Source organism: Dipteris shenzhenensis, chromosome 18 (assembly GCF_047967505.1).
Source record: "Dipteris shenzhenensis isolate YYH24624 ecotype China chromosome 18, Dip_SZ_1.0, whole genome shotgun sequence".
Taxonomy (NCBI): domain Eukaryota; kingdom Viridiplantae; phylum Streptophyta; class Polypodiopsida; order Gleicheniales; family Dipteridaceae; genus Dipteris; species Dipteris shenzhenensis.
This window is the reverse complement of record NC_141613.1, coordinates 48,427,181-48,445,726: the sequence shown is the minus strand read 5'-3', so window position 1 is coordinate 48,445,726 and position 18,546 is coordinate 48,427,181. Positions and strand designations below refer to the sequence as shown.

The following is an 18,546-nucleotide window of genomic DNA, read 5'->3' as shown; positions in this document are numbered from 1 at the left end:
TAGCTGACCCACTGAAATAAGACTCTTGGTCAGCTTAGGCACATGTCTCACATGTTTCAAAACAAATGCAGACCCATTTGCAAAAGAAAACTTTATGTCACCTGCTCCCACTATGTCACATGCATAGTCATTTTCAAGATGCACACAACCTGTCTTTCCACTATCATAAGTGGAGAACCATTCCCTATGGGGAGTAACATGGAATGAAGCACCAGAATCCAAAATCCAATCCTGGGAATATGCATCATCTGAAGTGGTAAGCAACTCTGCAGATAAAGTAGACATGAAGAGAACATCATTGTCACTATCATGTGTGACTGCATTGATCTCCTCGATCTTCACTTTTCCTTTGTCCTCCCTTGGACTCTCTTCCTTTTGATTTGCACCCCAATTTGCATTCTTTTTCTTATCCTTTTGCTCTCTTTTCAGCTTGTAGCAATCCTTTTTCATATGGCCCTTCTTGCCACAGTGGTAACACTCAATGTTCCGTGCCCTGGATTTGCTACGTGACTTCACTCTTTCTTGGGACTTCCCCCTGAACTTTGATCTGCCCCTTTGCACATTTAAGGCTGCATCCTGCTTGTTGCCATCCATAGACTTCCGTCTAATCTCCTCAGCCAACAAGCTACCCACAACATCATCAAATTTCAGTACTCCACCAGGTGCAGAGTTACTGACAGCTGTACGGAAGGTATCCCATGAGGATGGCAATGAACATAAGAGAAATATTGCCTTAGTCTCCGCATCAAAATTCATTTTCTGAGCCTGAAGCTGGCTGAAAATAATATTGAATTCATTCAAGTGAGAAGCAATGGAGACCCCTTCCTTCATTTGCAGCTCAAACAACCTCTTCATGAGGTAAACTTTATTAGAGGCAGTTTCCTTCTCATAAGTGGCACACAGTTTCTTCCACAAATTTTCCGTAGTCTGCTCATTTTCTGCTCATTTACTACTGTGAAATAAACTGACTCTGCAAGATGAAGTCTAATAGTAGACTTTGCTAATGCATCCAACTCATTCCAATCATCCTCAGACATATTTGCAGGCTTAGCTTCAATCCCTACCAAGGGTTTAATCTGCTTCTTTTGAATAAGCACATCCCTTATCTGTTCTTTCCACAAAGAAAAGTTTGTCCCATCAAACTTTTTAACGCTGAAAAACTCCTTTTCAGGCATGGAAGAGGATGCCATGATGCAAATAAAGCAAAATCCCAAATGCTAGTGCCTACAAGAGAGAATCACACCAAATACCAAGTGCACCCAAATGTGTATGCCACAATAGAGTGAAATATCACCAAAACTCAAAGCTCAAAGCATCAAAAGATGCATCTGACTCATGTGCATATACTATGCATCCATATGAGCAAATCTGGCCCAAAAGGAAATGCCAATAAGTGCCAAATGACTCAAGCATAAACACTGTCCACTGGCATATGCATCAATAATATCTCATCCAAGAGAGCATAGCACTATCAGTGCATCACTTGCAATGTGTCAAAGCTGTCCCTCAGCATAAAATAGCATCCATGTGCAAAGCGTCCATAAAAAATAGCATCCCACAAGGCAATTTGGGCCTATCAGCGCATCCAACAAGGACCACAATGCATCCAAATGGCCTATAAATCATCCACTGCAACCCAATGCATACCACGAATGAGCGCACACTGCTCAAACTGCAACCAGAGTGATCTGCATAAGGTATGCTCAAGAAATCATAGTCCCACGGTAATGACCGCTACTGAAAATAGAACCTGAGATGCCTCAAAACATGAGCACCATTGCATAATCGGACTCAACAAGAAAATCTGCAAATATCTCTCTTCTGCCAGAACTCCAAAATCCCAACCGATGAGTGAGAAATGGGAGTCAACACTTATCCACTGCCATGTGGCATAAATCTAAGGTTTCAAAACCTTAGTATGAAAAAATGCATAACAGAGAGACGGAATCGAATACACAGAGATCTATAACTCTGAAAATCCTCCACCGAATCGCGCAAGAACTGATAGGTAGGGGTTTTTGGGCGTCCGGAACGCAATGGGACAGACGGTTTTGGAAACCGTGGTCTCAATCACTGGGTCCAACACACGGGCTGAAAAACGTTTTTTGAAACAGAGCTGTTTGTAAACTCCACCGGAGTGCGAATGATGAGCAACAAAGAAGTTTTAGGACCTCCTGAGTCCACCGGAACTGACAAACCTGCAAATGGTTGCTCCAAACTTGAGTTCCAACACCCGGGCAAAAAACGCAGGAACTGACACAGTGAGTCATAAATCCAATGAAATGACCCCAGATTCAAGAATGAAGGTGTTTCCAAGCTCCTGAAGTGAAGTGGACACCAAAAGCAAGCAATAGTTGCCTCTACATGTCAATATGGAGTCTCTGTCATCGAACGGAACAAGGAAAAGCTCAAAAAACGACTTTTTCTTTGAAAGCTCTTAACAGGCTCTCAAAACCACTTCGCAAAGCCAAAGTGACTTTTCCAAAGGTTCCTCCAGGGTCTCTGCACACTCGGATGCAAGTAAAGTCACCCACAGAGCTTCTCCTTCCTCTCACAGAGCTGCTGAGCTTCAAGCATTCACGCACGCTCAGCTAGATCACCCGGGCTCTGATACCAGTTGAGAGTGCTCTCAACGGAAGCAAGAACGGAAGAAGGAGAGAGAGAGACAGAGAGCCACACAAGTTTGGTGGGTGCAGAACCACCCTCATCTTCTTTTTCATTCATTTATATATGTGTTTGAGTATTGTACATAACCGGGGTTAAGGCACAGTGACCTTTAACCCCCACAATGACAATGATGGTCATCAAACTGTGCACCCTATGTAACTCAGAGGCAAAAGTCTGAGCGTGTTTAGAGGTTGATCCAAGCACTCTCATGGCTTGAGATTCAACATGCTCAAAGGCTCACGTTATAGCATGGCTACATGACCAGCTCATAGGTCTAGGAATACACCAACATCCTGAAACTTGACCAGGCCTAATAACGAGACCTATCAAAGCTAATACATGGCTCCCACAATACATCCCCCTCTAAACCTATCAAAGCCAATACATGGCTCCCACAGTACATCCCCCCTTGGCTTCATAACAGCACATGTCAGGATGCCACACACCAAAATAGGAAAACCAATACATCTTTTTAGGAGGACTATCCAAGGCAGAGGACCTTTAGACTCAATGAAAACCAAACACTCAATACATTTCATTTTGAGAGGACTACCCAGCGCAGAGAACCCCAAAACACATCAAGCTGTAGGAATAATAAAAATGGATCTCTTAGAAGTAAGAGATGTCCTCCAAGTAGCTAAGGCACATGTGTGCACATCCCTGCGAGTCGATGATGATGTTGAGGAAGCCCTAGGTAGGAATGCCCCGAAATATGTGTCGGTGAAGTCCATGGGGTAGCTACATGGAGCAATCACATGATGACTCTCAACATGCCAGAAGGAGAGTCACTAATGTTGAAGTAGAAGCCTCATGTACCACGACCAATCGAAAAGTCAATCAATGCGAGGTACCTCAGGCACCGATCGAATAAGAAATGTTGAAGAAGTGACTTGTTGATGTAGAGTGGTCTACATTAAGCTCGATGTAATGCACTAATCAGAGAGATCACTGTAGTAGAGTGTGTCGGAGTAGTATCGGAGAACTCACATCTAGCTTGGGAAGTCTTCACCAAAGTTTGGAGTAGTCATGTGAAGGAGTGACCGCAATGTAATGTCAAGAGCTCACATCAAGTGACGGATAGAGAAGACAGAGGCAGCGTGGACAGTAAGTGAGAGCAGAGCTATTGAAGTGAGTGGAAGTAGGAGCTGCGTGGGCTGCTAGATGGCGGGCAGAGAGCACAGATGAACTATTTGCAGAAGATGGCGGGCCTTTTGCTGAGCGGAAAGGGCAGATGGATCAGCAAAGCGAGGGCACCTCAGCTTAGCTTTGTGGGCACTAACTGGAGCAGTAAAAGATGGAGGTGGAGATAAAGATAGTGACAGTAGGCTGGAAACTATCATCCAGTGAGCTCAAGAACAAAATCCGCGCGCAGGAATAATTTTTGTCACTTTTTGCAGGAGCTATATCTTTTCATAGAAAACTCGGATTGCAATGATGTAAAAATGAAAATTATAGTACTCAAGGTCCTCTACAACTTTCCTGAAGACACAAAGTCGTGATTCAAGGAAAGGGAAGAGAGGTGGCAGAAGCTCAAGTTGGAGAAGACAATGTTGGAGGAGAATGTTAATGTTGATGAAGCCTTCAATGGAGAGGAGTAGGGCAGGGGAGCTCCTCCAAGAGAAGAGGGCAACTTCTCTTGCCAACCACCCTCTACCTCATGGAGGAAGCAAGGAGGAAGGAAAGTAGCTCTGATACCATATGAAGAGACATGGAGCTAACTAGGAACGGAATGGAAATATGGAAAGCATAATGGAAAGGCAAAAGGGAAAGCAAATGCAAGAACAAGTGCTAGGCAATCATAACCAAAATACTCACATGATATAAAGCTTGATGTTGACTGTTGTTTTAGACAATAGACAAGTACAGCACTATATAGTGTGCCACTAGACTCTAGAAAGTTACAATGTTTATGGGATATCTCCCAATACGTGGCATGTCTAGGACTCACTAGACTATAAAACCACACCTAGACCACCTAGAACACTCATTTTAGACTCACTTTTTCTTCATATTCCAACACAAACTAGAGAGGGTCCACATGGAGTTGTTGCTTGTCAAAATGAGTGGTGGGATACCCATAGATAAACCTCATAGCTTCGTGGATTTAGCACTTGCAGCCATATGTAAGAGGGACCTTGAGCAAGTTCTTGCCTCTCTTTGTATATCAGAGTCCATCTTGGCCTTAGAGAACATTACCTTATCCATGACCTTGAGGACATTGATACTTCTCTCTCTTGCCTTTAAGATTCTCTAGTAGCATCTCGCATGGGGACAAGACCATGTGGCATGGGTCCTAGAGCGCAAAGCTCTTCAAGCCACAATTGAAAGAGCAATATGCCATTGTATAAGAGGGTGATATGTGCTCTATGGAAGTGTATCACCACATGGAGATACCTTGAGTCTTCCCTTTGTAGCAAGACAGTGGAGTGCACCTCCCATCAAGGCCAAGGCATATCTGGAGAGCTAGATGCACAGAGGCATTGGAGGGAACTCAAGTTCATCCCTCACACACATTGGCTAGTGTCTGGACAGACACCACATATCTTGATGGCCGTATGGACGAGTATGGAGGGAGACTCCCGTGAAGCCTCAGCTAGGAGGGCTTCTTTCTTCAGGGAATGGAAGGATTCTCCTTTCTTCTCTGAGACTCCTACAGGGTTGAGGTGGCACTTTCAGCCTCAGCCTTGGTTGTTTTCCACCTCATTTTAAGGGGTTTATTTATCCTCATGATTTCATGATGTATTCCGCTTTGAGCTTGCTCTCACGGGTTTTTTCTCCTACTTAATAGAAGTCTCTTTCTTGAAAAAAAAAGGAAAAAAAAAAGAGTGTGTTAGTATGATGTGTAGTACTAGGTGATCTAGTACTAGTTCATGTGTGAGCCATGTGTCCCTATGGGACTTATCCCATATGCACTAGGTGATAGTGTGTGAGTGAGTAGCCTATATAGGCTTATACTTCACTTATCTTGATATACTTGATGAATGAATGAAAGCCTTCATTATGTCTTCATTTGAGTATCACATCTTCACTCCCTAGCCTCTCTCTCCCTTTCCCTCACACCATGTTTCTAACATGGTATCAGAGCAGGTTCACCCTGCCATAGTTGCCACATTATCCCAGACCCAACCCTAACCCAAAACCCTAATTCCGCTTAAGCCCTTCTTCCTACAGCCGCCTCAGCTCTGCTCATTTTCGCCTCAGATTCTGCCTCATTTTGGTCTCCTTTCAGCTCCTTTCTACCCTTTTGGGGTTTTTGCACACTCACCTCAATTCCGCCTCTAGCTGCTTCTCCTTGCTGCCATTTGCATTCATTTCTGCCTATCCACAACCTCCACAGCCAGTCACCTCTATTCAAGCTCTCTTGGAGCACTAGGCGGCCCATTTTCTTGTAGCTCCGCACAATTTTCAAGGTCTGTCAGCACGTGTGAAGGTTATTGTCGCTTAGAAATCAACCTTTTGTTGCTGCTGCAGCATAGCCGACCACTTGTGCGTGCCATTTGCAGAAGTTCAAGGCCTTTTGAGGACATTTCTGACCACTTCTGAGGCTGCTCCTGCACTTTCGAGTCATTCTGAGTCTGTTGTTGCATATCCGCCTCTATTCAGGTCTGTTAGAAGCAGCACGCGTCGAGATTCGAGCCATTTCAGCACATCTACAATCCCGTTTTAGGGTTTCTAGGCCCACTGCAGTGGAGGTGTTCATACACACATGTCGGGTGCAGCATCTTAGGTGATTCAGAGGCCTCCTCGACCTGTTTCGGAGCAATTACTTGCATTTCAAGTTGCTCTAGGGTTGCTGCTGCAGAACTGCCTTCAACAGAGCAGTTTTCGGGGCTGTTCCTAGCCTCTATTTCATCTAGAATTGCCGATTCTTGGCCTGGTGATCTGCTGGTGCATTTTGGTCCACCCATACCTCTACTACAGCCTCTTGGTATAGCTTGGAGCTGGTTTGCAGAAGCGCTTCCCAAATTTCGAGCCTCTGCGGTCATCGACCAGCTGCTGGAAACATTTATTCAAGCATTTCTTCAACCACCCTACATTTGTGAAGGTTGTTGATCCATTTTAGAGCCGGAAAACCAATACATCTTTTTAGGAGGACTATCCGAGGCAGAGGACCTTTAGACTCAATGAAAACCAAACACCCAATACATATCATTTTAGGGGACTACCCAGGGCAGAGGACCCCAAAATACATCAAGCTGTAGTAAATAATAGATCAGAAACAAAAGTCCCGATCATCAGGTACGTAGACCTCTAAATAGAGAAAGAGATCTCTGATGTTGGCAGTAAGAGCATGAGTCGCTGTCGAAGCATCATCTTCTTCTTCGTCTTCACTTGTTGTAGGCCCAACCAAGTTGACATGATCCTTGTGTTGTTGCTTAGCAAGCTTTTGGAAGTAGTGATCCTCGGTGTGACCAAGCTTCCCATAGTGATTGCATTTGAAAGGCTTGAATTTGCCTTTGTCTTGGCCCTTGGAGTACAATACAGTGGAGTCCGAAGTGTCTGCATACCGTCTGTCATGATTAATAAGCATAGCAACCATATCATGATAACCCATTTGTGTCACACACAATGCTGGTATGATCTCCCGGTACTTAGAATTTCCTCAATGCTCGAGAGAAGCACAGCAACTTGATCATCTTCCCCTACAGGGGCTGCCAGACTAGCAAGCTGAGTGACAAGGGATTCCATATGATTCAAGTGAGCAATAAGAGAGTCTTCATGCTTCATTTGCAGCTTGAAGAATTCATGTCTGAGAAATACCTTTGAATTGATGATTTTGTTGCTAAACAATTCTTCAAACTTATCCCATAAGTCGTGAGCAGTGGAATCAAAAACAAAATGATGAATAAAGTCATCACCTAATCTCAAAACAATGAGAGAAATAGCTTTGTCATTCAGATTCTCCCATTGTGCAATTTTCTTTTCATCTGATTATGGCTTTTTCTCCTTGTCACGCACATCTTTGTTTGCCATGTAGGGAGATTCTTACCATTAAACTTCTCGAACGAAATGGTAGTTGATTTGGAAGACTCCATGGCTGGAAAAGAGTAGAAATGCAAGTGTAACTATGGAAAGGTCACCTTGATAAGTTCTTCATGAGCTGGAGCAAGTCTCGAACTTCTTCATGGCAGACACAAGTAGAAGGACAGCAGCTCCAAGAGAATGATGGGCAGAATATGAGCATCAACTTGCGGGCAGCAGCTCTAAGAGAATGTCGGGCAGAAGGAGCGAATGGCGGGCTGGAGCAGAGGTCAATGATGAAGACGATGGAAAGCTCCACGTTGAGCTGGCTGCATCATGCTTGGGCTGTCAAATCATTGAGCTCCAGAACAAAATCCGTGCGCAGAAACAAATTTCGTCACTTCTTGCAAGGGCTATAACTTTTCACAGAAAACTCGGATTGCAATGATGTAAACGAAATTTGTAGTACTCAAGGTCCTCTACAATTTTGCTGAAGACACAAAGCTGTGATTCTGCTTCTAGATCCGGATAGAAGTGTCACATCATCCGCAGTTCATAGAAAGATGTAGCTGAAGGAAGGAGAAGAGAGGTGGCAGATCATGGCGTGGAGAAGAGAGCTCAAGGAAGGAGAGAAGAGGGCAGCCTTCCAAGGAGGAGGAGGTAGAGTAGCTTCATTGGCCCCCCTCACCTCAACCTCTTGGAAGGGAAAGAGAAAGAGAGAGTAGGGCTAGGAACATGGCTCGGATACCACATGAAAGATCATAGTGGTAGGGAGAGAAGCAAGATAACACTAGGAATGGAAAGGAAAGATAACAAGCATAATGGAAATGAAAAGGAAAGAAAATGAAAGCGTACTCACATGATACCAAAGAGCTTGATGTTCATTTTAAAGAAAGGGATGTAACTACTTTTTAGATTTTGTTGGATTGGTGGGATGTAAGAGTGTTTCATTAGGGAGGGTTTTTTGCAAACTGAAAAACATGGGTTTTGTTTCAAGAGTGGATAGAGTTTCAAAAACCAAGCATTTGCATATACATGTAATGTGGACTATTCCATTCAAGAAGTCCTATGAAACTTTTGACTTGTGTGGAAGATTTCATTGGTGATCTCACTTATGTTGGTGGAGAGAGAGAACTTGATTATGGAGGATTATAAAAATTTCACTGAGTAAAAGTGAGCGAAGATAGGGCGCATCTTTACTAATGATGCCTTGACAATGACAGATCCAACTCTCTGATGGACTTTTGAAGAACTTAGGCAGTTGCTAAAATAAGGATTTGTCAATCTATTATTGTTTTGTTTTGATTTTTTTTTTTGGCTCACTCCCTTTTTCTTGCTCGCTTTTCTGGGTTCACTTACTTTTCCTCACTCGCTTTTTGGTAATCCTCCCAATATGACAGGTGGCATGTCTAGGACTCACTAGACTATAAAACAACCTAGAACACTCATTTTAGACTCACTTTGGCTTCATATTCCAACACAACCAAGGTTATGATTTTCAACACCTCACGTGCAGCTCTTCATTGACACAGCTTCACTTACAGAGGGGAGCTAGTGGAGATTGTGTAGTCTTACACTTATCTAGGGGTAGTCTTTGCAGGTCCAGTCTTCATGATGATGACTCATGCAGCCAAGGCACGACTCACATGAGGACAGGGAGCTCTAGCTCGTCTAGAGAGATGGTTTTGCAATTAGGGCATCTAGATGGATCGTCTCCCCCCCTATTAGTACAGCTTAGATGCTCCTCATCACCTAATCCACAAGATGAGATTAACCATATCATACGGTTGGACCTACTTCAGCTCCACACATCGTGGGCTTGGGGGGGAACCAAGAGTTTCCCACCAAGATTCGATTCTACCGTGATCATTTCCTTAGAGTATCGGTGGATGGAGTGATTATCAGAACCCAGTGAGTCTCACACGCCTTGAGAATTGCCATCGAGCAAATGCGGGTCTTGTCCCATCAGCTGAGAATTGAGACAGGGAGAGCCACAGGTATACCCAGAGAGCAACGGATGTGCAAATTATGCAACTTGGAGGAGGTGGTGACAGAGGAGCACTTCCTATGTACTTGCCTTGTGTACTATGAGATCTGAGGATGATTACCATTGCTTATTTCAAGAGGGGCACGGGTTTGGACCTCTCTCCTGGTTGACTCATTTCCAAGATCAGTTATGCATTGGTCTCTATTTGATGGAGATGTGACAACATAGAGAGACCCTAATGCGCCGCATCAGAGAGCAAGAGGAGACAATGACTTCCGTGATCGAGAGCCCAGTGACATGTTAAAAATTTTTACACTTTTGAGTTTGCCCTTGGACGTTGTGGAGTTGAGGAGGAGGAGATAGACGATATGAGGGCTGAGTGGGTTAATGGGACGAGACAGTGACGTGGAGAGACACAGCTAGAGATGCAGAGACGAACAAGGGCACGCACAATGGAAGTGCAGCCTATCACAGCCATCTTCAGAGGGGATTGCCCGACTAGAGGGGTCACTATTGACATGGCCCACCGGATACAGAGATCACGGAAACCCCGCCAACCACCGCCAAGAGAGATCACTTGCTAGACACACATACGAGATATTTTCGCAGCTCATAGGAGAGCCACCTGGGCACCAGGCTATATGTTTTAGTCTTGCGTTGAGTACTAGCGTTTTGTTACATTTGTTTTAGCTTTTAGCTTAGTGCGTAGTATCTACAAAGGGCTTTAGCAAGCCTTTTGCTTCAGCCCACAGTGGCTTGTACGGGTTACTTTTGTAATTGTACTTGGTCTCATAGGCCCGTGAGGCCTGTAGAGACATAAATACAACTACAGCATTGATAAGTCTCTCTCTCTCTCTCTCTCTCTCTCTCTCTCTCTCTCTCTCTCTCTCTGAGTATTGATAAACCTACTTACAACATTGACAAGACTACTTGCCCGCTCTCCTCCTAACCTCCCCCTCCCCCTCCCACATGTTGGAATGTGACCCTCATGGGGGGGCGTCTTGAGGACCTTAGAGATTGGTTTGGAAGTGGTACGGAGACTACTTGTAGTACGTTGCTGGTGGACGTGATCTGATTGGAGGAACACTCTTGCAAAGTTGATTGGCTAGAAGGCGTGGAACTTGAATGGCTCTTGAGGAGTTGAGAAGAACAATAACGTGTTGCATGGCAGTGCATGGCCGTGTTCTCAGCCTCCATAAAACTCTATGGCGACATTATTCATCTCTTTGTCCAGCCAATGGTTTCACTTATGAGAGTCGGCATCAAAGTGATGCTCTGCAGAGTCTCTGTAGCTATAGTTATTAGGTTAGCTCTAGAGTAAGATAGAAGAGTCAGTCGAGTCAATAAGAGTCTTTTGTAAGAGCAACAAACTCCGTAGAGGTGAGCTCAAATAGTCAGTCGACATCAAGAGATTTCTTTAGTTAATTCATCTTTCTTTGTCTGAGTTTATTGCGCAATTGATTTTCGGGTCTATATCGTCCAAATCAATACTGTCTCAAGGTTTCATAACCATTTCAGTTTTCTCACTGCATGGAATATAAAGTCTGTTGAGTCCACAAATCCCAACAATTGGTATCAGAGCAACGTCACAAAGGGTCTGTGAGGTCGTATATTCGAGGAAGAGTTTGTCGTTGTCAGCAGTTCATGCAATTTTGGGATTCTGGCACAAGAAGATCTTGCCAATATTGGGTGCAGAAGGATGTGACTTGCAGTCGATTGTCAAAGAAGAAGTTCGTTGATGCGTTGATTTTTGGGCTTGTCTCTTCCTTCTTGTGGCGACTTCTTTGATGCGCATGTCTGTGCCAAGTTTGGTTCTTTGTTCAAGTGTTGAGGACAAGATTTCATGGTCATAGCTATTTGATGTCGTTGATTGGTGCCGACGGACACTTGCTTTGTGATCTCCACATTGCGACAACTTTGTTTTGGCATCATTTTCCCACTTTCGGTTTGACGGTTGTGAGACAGAATTGAGGGTCTTAGCTTGTTGGTAGTGGAGCTGCATGAGCATGAAGATGAACAATCTTGCAAGGATCTCCGGTCAAAGGTTGATCGAGGCGGTTTTGTGCTTTGCACATGCATTGACCGTTGGTGGTGTTCATCGGCAATGGAATGACTAAGGCAGTGTATTGTTTTGGTCTAGCGACGAACATGCATATACAGACGAGTGGACCAGTGCGAGATCTTCTAGAAGTGCTTTTGGTTGACCATTGGATCATCCTATCTGCTGGCTCCCCCGCTTATAGATGATTGGTTGCTGAAAACCAAGAAGTACTATACTAAAAGGTTAATGCTAATTGGCTCATTGATCGTTTTCTTGTCTCATAATTTTGGGTTTTGGCCGTGTGGGCATATCTTTGGTGCTTGAGTTTTTGGGGCTCTTTGTGAGCAATTGTTGTGATAGTGGTACATTTTATTTCCTTTGTGGGATAGTGCTTAGAAAACATTCCTCTACCGGGTTCAGTCCGTTTGAGTTGAACTATGGTTATAGACCAGCCAATCCAACTATAGTTGGAGTACCTCAGAAAGTGCATAGTGCCGCGAACTTTGTAGTTCAAATGCGGGAAATGCTAGCATTTGCGAGAGCTAATATCCGCCAAGCTATGGATAGAGCCAAGGTGTATGCGGATGAAAACAGGTCTATAAGAGTATTTAAGGAAGGAGAAAAAGTTTTTCTCAGAGTTCCTTCGCACTCGAAGTCGTTAACTTCAGGAGAGTGTGCTAAGTTATCACCTCGATACTGTGGGCCGTGGTTAATTCTAAAGAGAATAGGCACTGTAGCCTATAAATTAGAATTGCCACATGGGTGTAAGGTGCACCCGGTTTTTCATGTTTCTCGGATATTGCAAGGCACAAACCAACAAGAATCCTGGACCGAGGAACAATGCAAATATGAAATCGGAAGAGGCCCACGGTGTTGGTTGCATGGCATGGTCAGCCTCTATCGGAAGCTACCTAGGAATCCATATACCAGTTACGGAGAGTGTTCCCAGATTTCATCATCGAGGACGCTGATGCTTGAAGAGGGAAGGAATGTTATGATCTAGCCGAGATAGCATGACCTCGGAAAGATCGGTGGGCATTTTCTGTTAGATGACCGACTTCTGTAATATTTTATGTGCGTAAATGAAATGGTCAAGAGAAGTAACTGCCAAGGTCCTAGGTGAGGGTGAAATGGCATTGACTAGGTGGTTCTGAGTGCTAACGCCTAGGTGCACCTAAATGTGCAATAATGTCAAGGGGCAAATGGTTTTAATGTGCCCCAAGAGAGGGGTAAATGGTGCACCAAGTGGAAAGGCTAAAATGATGACATTTGGCAAGGGGAACCATCTCGGGAATTGTGGGTCTCGTAGATATGCATGAGGAAGAAAAAGGACGTAGGAATTGAAAAACATGCGATCTACGAGAGTAGGCTCGGAGGAAATAACAGATGCCATCGCCCGTGATCTAAGAGTGTGTTAGAGAATAGAGATTCTATCATATTGACAGCCTAGGAGGTGAAGGATCACTATTGGCTGACTTGATGACACAGATATTGCTATGTGCGGATGACATAGTTCTCATATCATCTTAAGCAGAGGGGTTGCAGAGACATTTGGAGGCCTTAGAGGTGTTTTGCAAAGAGAGACTTGATAGTTAACCTTGTGAAGACCAAGGTCATGATCTTCAACACCTCACGCACTGTGTTGCACCGATATAACTTCATTTACAGAGGGGAGTCAGTGGAGATAGTACGATCCTACACATACTTGGGGGCAATCTTCACAAGGCAAGTTTTCAGGATGGTTCACACAGCCAAGGCACCACTCACACGAGGACAGGGAACTTTTGCCCTACTAGAGAGGCAATGCTTTTAGGCACACTTTCACCATCCACTAATGAAGGGATGGCTTTTCAACACCCTAGTGAGGCCGATTGCCATGTATGCAATTTGAGTGGCTACAGGTTATCATGGGGTCTAGGATATTCGGAGAAAGCCTACAGTCCCTCGTCAAATAGTATAGGTAGAGTTCACCATGACACCCCATCAGATTGATGCCATCTTTCAAATAGAGACTTTCATCCACAGAGTCTGGGTCTTACTCCACTCGAGACAGCAAAGATTGGCACTAGAGTCATCCAGACGACGGCTAGCAAAGAGCAGGGTCAGCATAACATGGTATGCACACACTCACTTTCAGTATAGTATGGACACACCAGATTAACTGTATCATATGGTTGGATCTTCTCCAGCTCTGTATGTGTCGGACTTGGGAGGGGGGACCAGGAATTCCCCACCAAGATCCAAATCTATTACAACCACTTCTTGAGAGTGTCAAAGGACGGTCTCATCATCTGGACCCGATACCTAGAGGATAGAGGAGTCTCATGTGCACTGAGGATTGCCATTGGGTTGATGTGGGTCTCGTTCGGGAGGTTGAGATACAGGTGCACTTCCTGGGTGCCTGCCCAGCCTGCTATGAGGTTCGGGGGGGATATCACTGCCTCTTTAGGAGGGGCACACCTTTGGCCCACTCTCACGGCTCATCCACTTCCATTACCAGGTCTGCTTTGGGCTCTATTTGATTGAGATGCGACCACACAAAGAGACACTATTGAGACAGATCAAACAACAACAGGAGGTGACCGCGCCATAGGAGGCTGAGGTAGACAGAGCATAGCAATATGTTACGGATTTCTATGCATTTGAGTCAGCTTCAGGGCATAGTGGGGTGAAGGAGGAGGAGCTAACTAAGATCAGCGCAATATGGGTTAGCAAGGAGAGACAAAGCGACGTTGCCAAGCCAAAGATGCACAGAACACACACGATACAGAGAGTAACTAGAGCACGCACGATTGAGGTTTAGTCTATCTCAGCTCTCATTAGAGGAGACCGCCAGAGATGAGGCATCACTCTTGACATAGCCCACCGGATACAGAGGTCGAGGAGACCACACCCTTTGCCACAATGAGAGAGAGCTTGACAAACGTAGATCCAGGGTATCTTTGCAGCCCACCGGAGAGCCACCATGGCACCGCGTTTCAGTTTTCAGCTTTTGAGTTTTCAGTTTTCAGCTTTTGAGCTCTTTAGTTTAGCATAGCACAGCAAGGTCCCTAGCGCGCCCTTTGATCCAGCCCACAGAGGCTTCTATGAGTTTTTGCTCTTGATGTACTTTGTCCCATAGGCCCATGAGGCTTTCCGAGGACGTTAATCTCTCTCTCTCTCTCTCCATATATATATATATATATATACACATAAATAAAACAATTTCAGCCCCGCCCTTTGCAGAAGATTTCCTAAGATGTCATGCACTTTTCCAGCCCCCTGGCGAGGTGTTTTATCAAGTGCGATTTGTTTTGGGAATTGGCTTCTACTGCTGCAAGAGGTGAAGAGTGGTGAAGAGAAGAGACTCTCAAAGCCATGGTAGAGTAGATGGAAGAAACCATGAAGTTTTGTCAAAGAAGAAACAATGCTTTGAGAGGTGGAGTTCATGATGTGAGGGTGGTGTGGAGTTGATGATGTGAGGGCGGTCATGGTGGAAGGGATTTAGATAACAGAAGGAATAGTGAATCAAACATGGACAGATTTATGATTGATAATGATCTAGTGATAGATAGTAAGGTCATTCTTTAGACTGTTATAATGATTTCTAGTAAATCTTAGGGAGATGGGAGATGATAACAATGGACAATAGTCAACTGAGGGAAAGATGTAGTATTACTAGACCCAGGATGGTGTCTAGTTTTGATGCCCTCTTTCTAGATAGAGAAGCACTAGAGGACCTGTGGATAACATTGGAGAGGACAGCATACTGGTAGAATTCTACTAAGCTTTTAGGGGCACTGTAGGTCCTTGCCTCCTTATGCTATGGAATGAGTCATTAGAGAAAGGTTTGTTGGACCCTACACAGCAACATTTTCTCACTTCCTAGGCTGGCCAGTGAGGCATAAACCATTCTCCCATAAGCTGGCACTTACTGCCGAAATCCAGGAAGGATGCAAGAATGTTCCCAATTACTATTTAGCCCTTCAGACCACTTTCTGTTTTATTAAGAAAACTATGATATAGCAGTGCAGAAATTATTGCCTAAAAAATCAATGTGATATGATACAAAATAACGTCACAACACTCGAACTATATTCGACAGAATGCTTTACCTAAGCTACAACTACCACTTGCCTAAAACTATCACAGAAGTTGAAGCCTGAGAGGGATGACGCCATAAATATGCACATGAGAAAATTCATTTTACTGCAGATAACACACTTCTTATATTAGGTGAAAAAATCTCACTACCACAGCCAAAGAACATCCATCTAGAAAATCAATTAATGCTAAGCATATCATTATCAAGTTTAATTGTAAGCAGCACGTGCCAAGGTTGAAAGGGCAGGGACCCAACTGGTTCATATTTGGTAAATGAGTAGACCCAGCCCAGCCCCACTTCTTCATACAGTCTCTGAAAAGCCTGTGCATGCAGTATATGAGATAAAGCATCCAGAGTCAATCAATATATCGGTGGCCATGAGCACTTCAGCAGTAGAAACACAAGATGCAACTCAGATAATTTTCAGAAACAAACATAAAATTTTAAATGACCTTTTATTGCATCATTAGTTGATGATAATGGCCACCTTAAAACTGAAAAAGTAACAAAATTCACTACCTATGTAGATGGAGAAGAGACCAAAAAATGGAATAAGTCAAGATTTATGCTAGCTTTTGGTAAGATATTACATGTGTTGCAAGTAGAGCCTATTTGGCACGCCATGGAAACCTAGAACAGTGAAGGTAATTAAGGGTCAAATGTCGTAAAAGCATTAAATAAATTCATAAAGTTTTAGTTGCGTTAGGTGCGTACCTCCTACCTGGGCAGATCTCAGGTATGCGCCGAGACATGAATTTGTGCATGCCTCTCACAAGCCTTGGGAAGATCTCAAGGTGTGTGCCTCTATTAAAGAGAAGTGACTTTGTGCATGCCTCTCACAAGCCTTGGGCAGACTCAAGGTGTGCGCCGGGACGTGACTTAGTGCAGGACTCTTCAGCTCCAAAGGAGCTTGCTCAAGGGGAGCGGGAGGGGAGAATAATTTTTTTTCATTCGGGTGAGAATAAAATCATTTTTAAAATCTCATTAAGAGTAACAATTAGTGGGTGGGTAGGGATTTTTTAAGGGTAACAATTAGTGGGTAGGGATTTTTTATCTCATATGGAAAGAGGGAAGGGGGTTGTGGGTGTTCGTGCAAATGTTCAAGATAGACGATGATTTTGCACATCAAGAATGATTTTCCTCACATTTTTTAAAGATGAAAAAGAAAGGGGGATTGTTTTACCCCTAGGAGAATCTTTCATATTCTCCAACTCAAGGGCATCCAGATGTTTCTCCCATAAAGAAACCTGACCCTCAGTAATTTATGGTATGCCATGTTCAACTCTATAACTACTATGTACCATATAAATTCTTGTTGGTTCATATAGCAAGCAGCAGAAGAAACGACCTGTTAAAACCCTTTGTCTTCAGACACAGTACCAAGGACATGAGATCAAGTTGATTGCAAGGGATTAGGGATCTCATTTAAAATTGTATACTTGCACATTGAGGCATCTTAGTAGGCCCAATGATGTTAGGTCACTCTCACATTGCTTAGCAACTGAAGCAGCCCCACCAAAGATAGCATTCCAGCTAATCTCTACTAGGAGCAGGTAGCACAGGTCATCTCACAAACCTGCCCCAAATGAATGGGCCTAATGGAAAGCGAAGGCCATCCTGTTGGAATATGAAGCCAAAGTGAGTCTAAAATGAGTGTTCTAGGTGGTCTAGGTGTGGTTTTATAATCTAGTGAGTCCTAGACATGTCACGTGTCATATTGGGAGATACCCCAAGACATTGTGACTTTCTAGAGTCTAGTGGCACACTATATAGTGTTGTACTTGTCTATTGTCTAATACATCAGTTAAGCTATCAATACATTGTAAGTATTTTGGTTATTGCCTTGCACTTGTACTTCCCTTCCTCCTTGCTTCCTCCTCCATGAGGTAGAGGGTGGTCAGAAAGAGAAGCTGCCCTCTTCTCTTGGAGGGAGCTCCCCTTCCCTACTCCTCTCCATTGAAGGCTTCATTAACATTGGGATTCTCCTCTACCATTTTCTTCTCCAACTTGAGCTTCTGCCACCTCTCTTCCATTTCCTTGGTGAGCTCTTCTCTTTCCTTCAGCTACAAAGACGTCCTCGAGTGGTGCTGTTTCTGTTGCTCTCTCTGTGACCTGCAGACGATGTGACGCTTCTATCTGGATCTGGAAGCAGAATCACGACTTTGTGTCTTCAGGAAAGTTGTAGAGGACCTTGAGTACTACAATTTTTGTTTTTACATCATTGCAATCCGAGCTTTCTATGAAAAGATATAGCTCCTCCAAAAAGTGACGAAAATTATTCCTGCGCACGGATTTTGTTCTTGAGCTCACGGGATGATAGTTTCCAGCCTTCTGTCACTATCTTTATCTCCACCTCCATCTTTTACTGCTCTAGTTGGTGCCCACGAAGCTAAGCTGAGTTGCCCACGCTTTGCTGATCCATCTGTCCTTTCCGCTTAACAAAAGTCTCGCCATCTTCTGCAAATACTTCATCTGTGCTCTCTATCCACCATCTAGCAGCCCACGCAGCTCCTGCTTCCACTCACTTCAGTAGCTTTGCTGTCACTTGCTGTCCACGCTGCCTCTGTCTTCTCTGCCCGCCACTTGATGTGAGCTCTTGACATTACATTGCGGTGAGTCCTTCACGTGACTACTCCAAACTTTGGTGAAGACTTCCCAAGCTAGATGTGCGTTCTCCGATACTACTCTGACACACTCCACTACAATGATCTCTCTAATTAGTGCATTACATCGAGCTTGATGTAGACCACTCTACATCAACAAGTGACTTCTCTAACATTGCGTATTCGATCAGTGCCTGAGGTA

General features: G+C 44.1%; 1 protein-coding gene across 3 annotated transcripts in view; it reads right to left on the bottom strand.

Moving 5' to 3' along the window:
- LOC147891341 (Putative thiol-disulfide oxidoreductase DCC) overlaps window positions 1-18,546 on the bottom strand; it is a 166,238-nt gene that overhangs the window by 67,710 nt on the left and 79,982 nt on the right. For all 3 annotated transcript variants that reach the window (XM_087389711.1, XM_087389714.1, XM_087389713.1), the window contains exon 5: window positions 15,997-16,062. In XM_087389711.1, coding sequence (XP_087245837.1) covers window positions 15,997-16,062 — 66 coding nt within the window. The remainder of the gene's footprint in view (window positions 1-15,996; window positions 16,063-18,546) is intronic.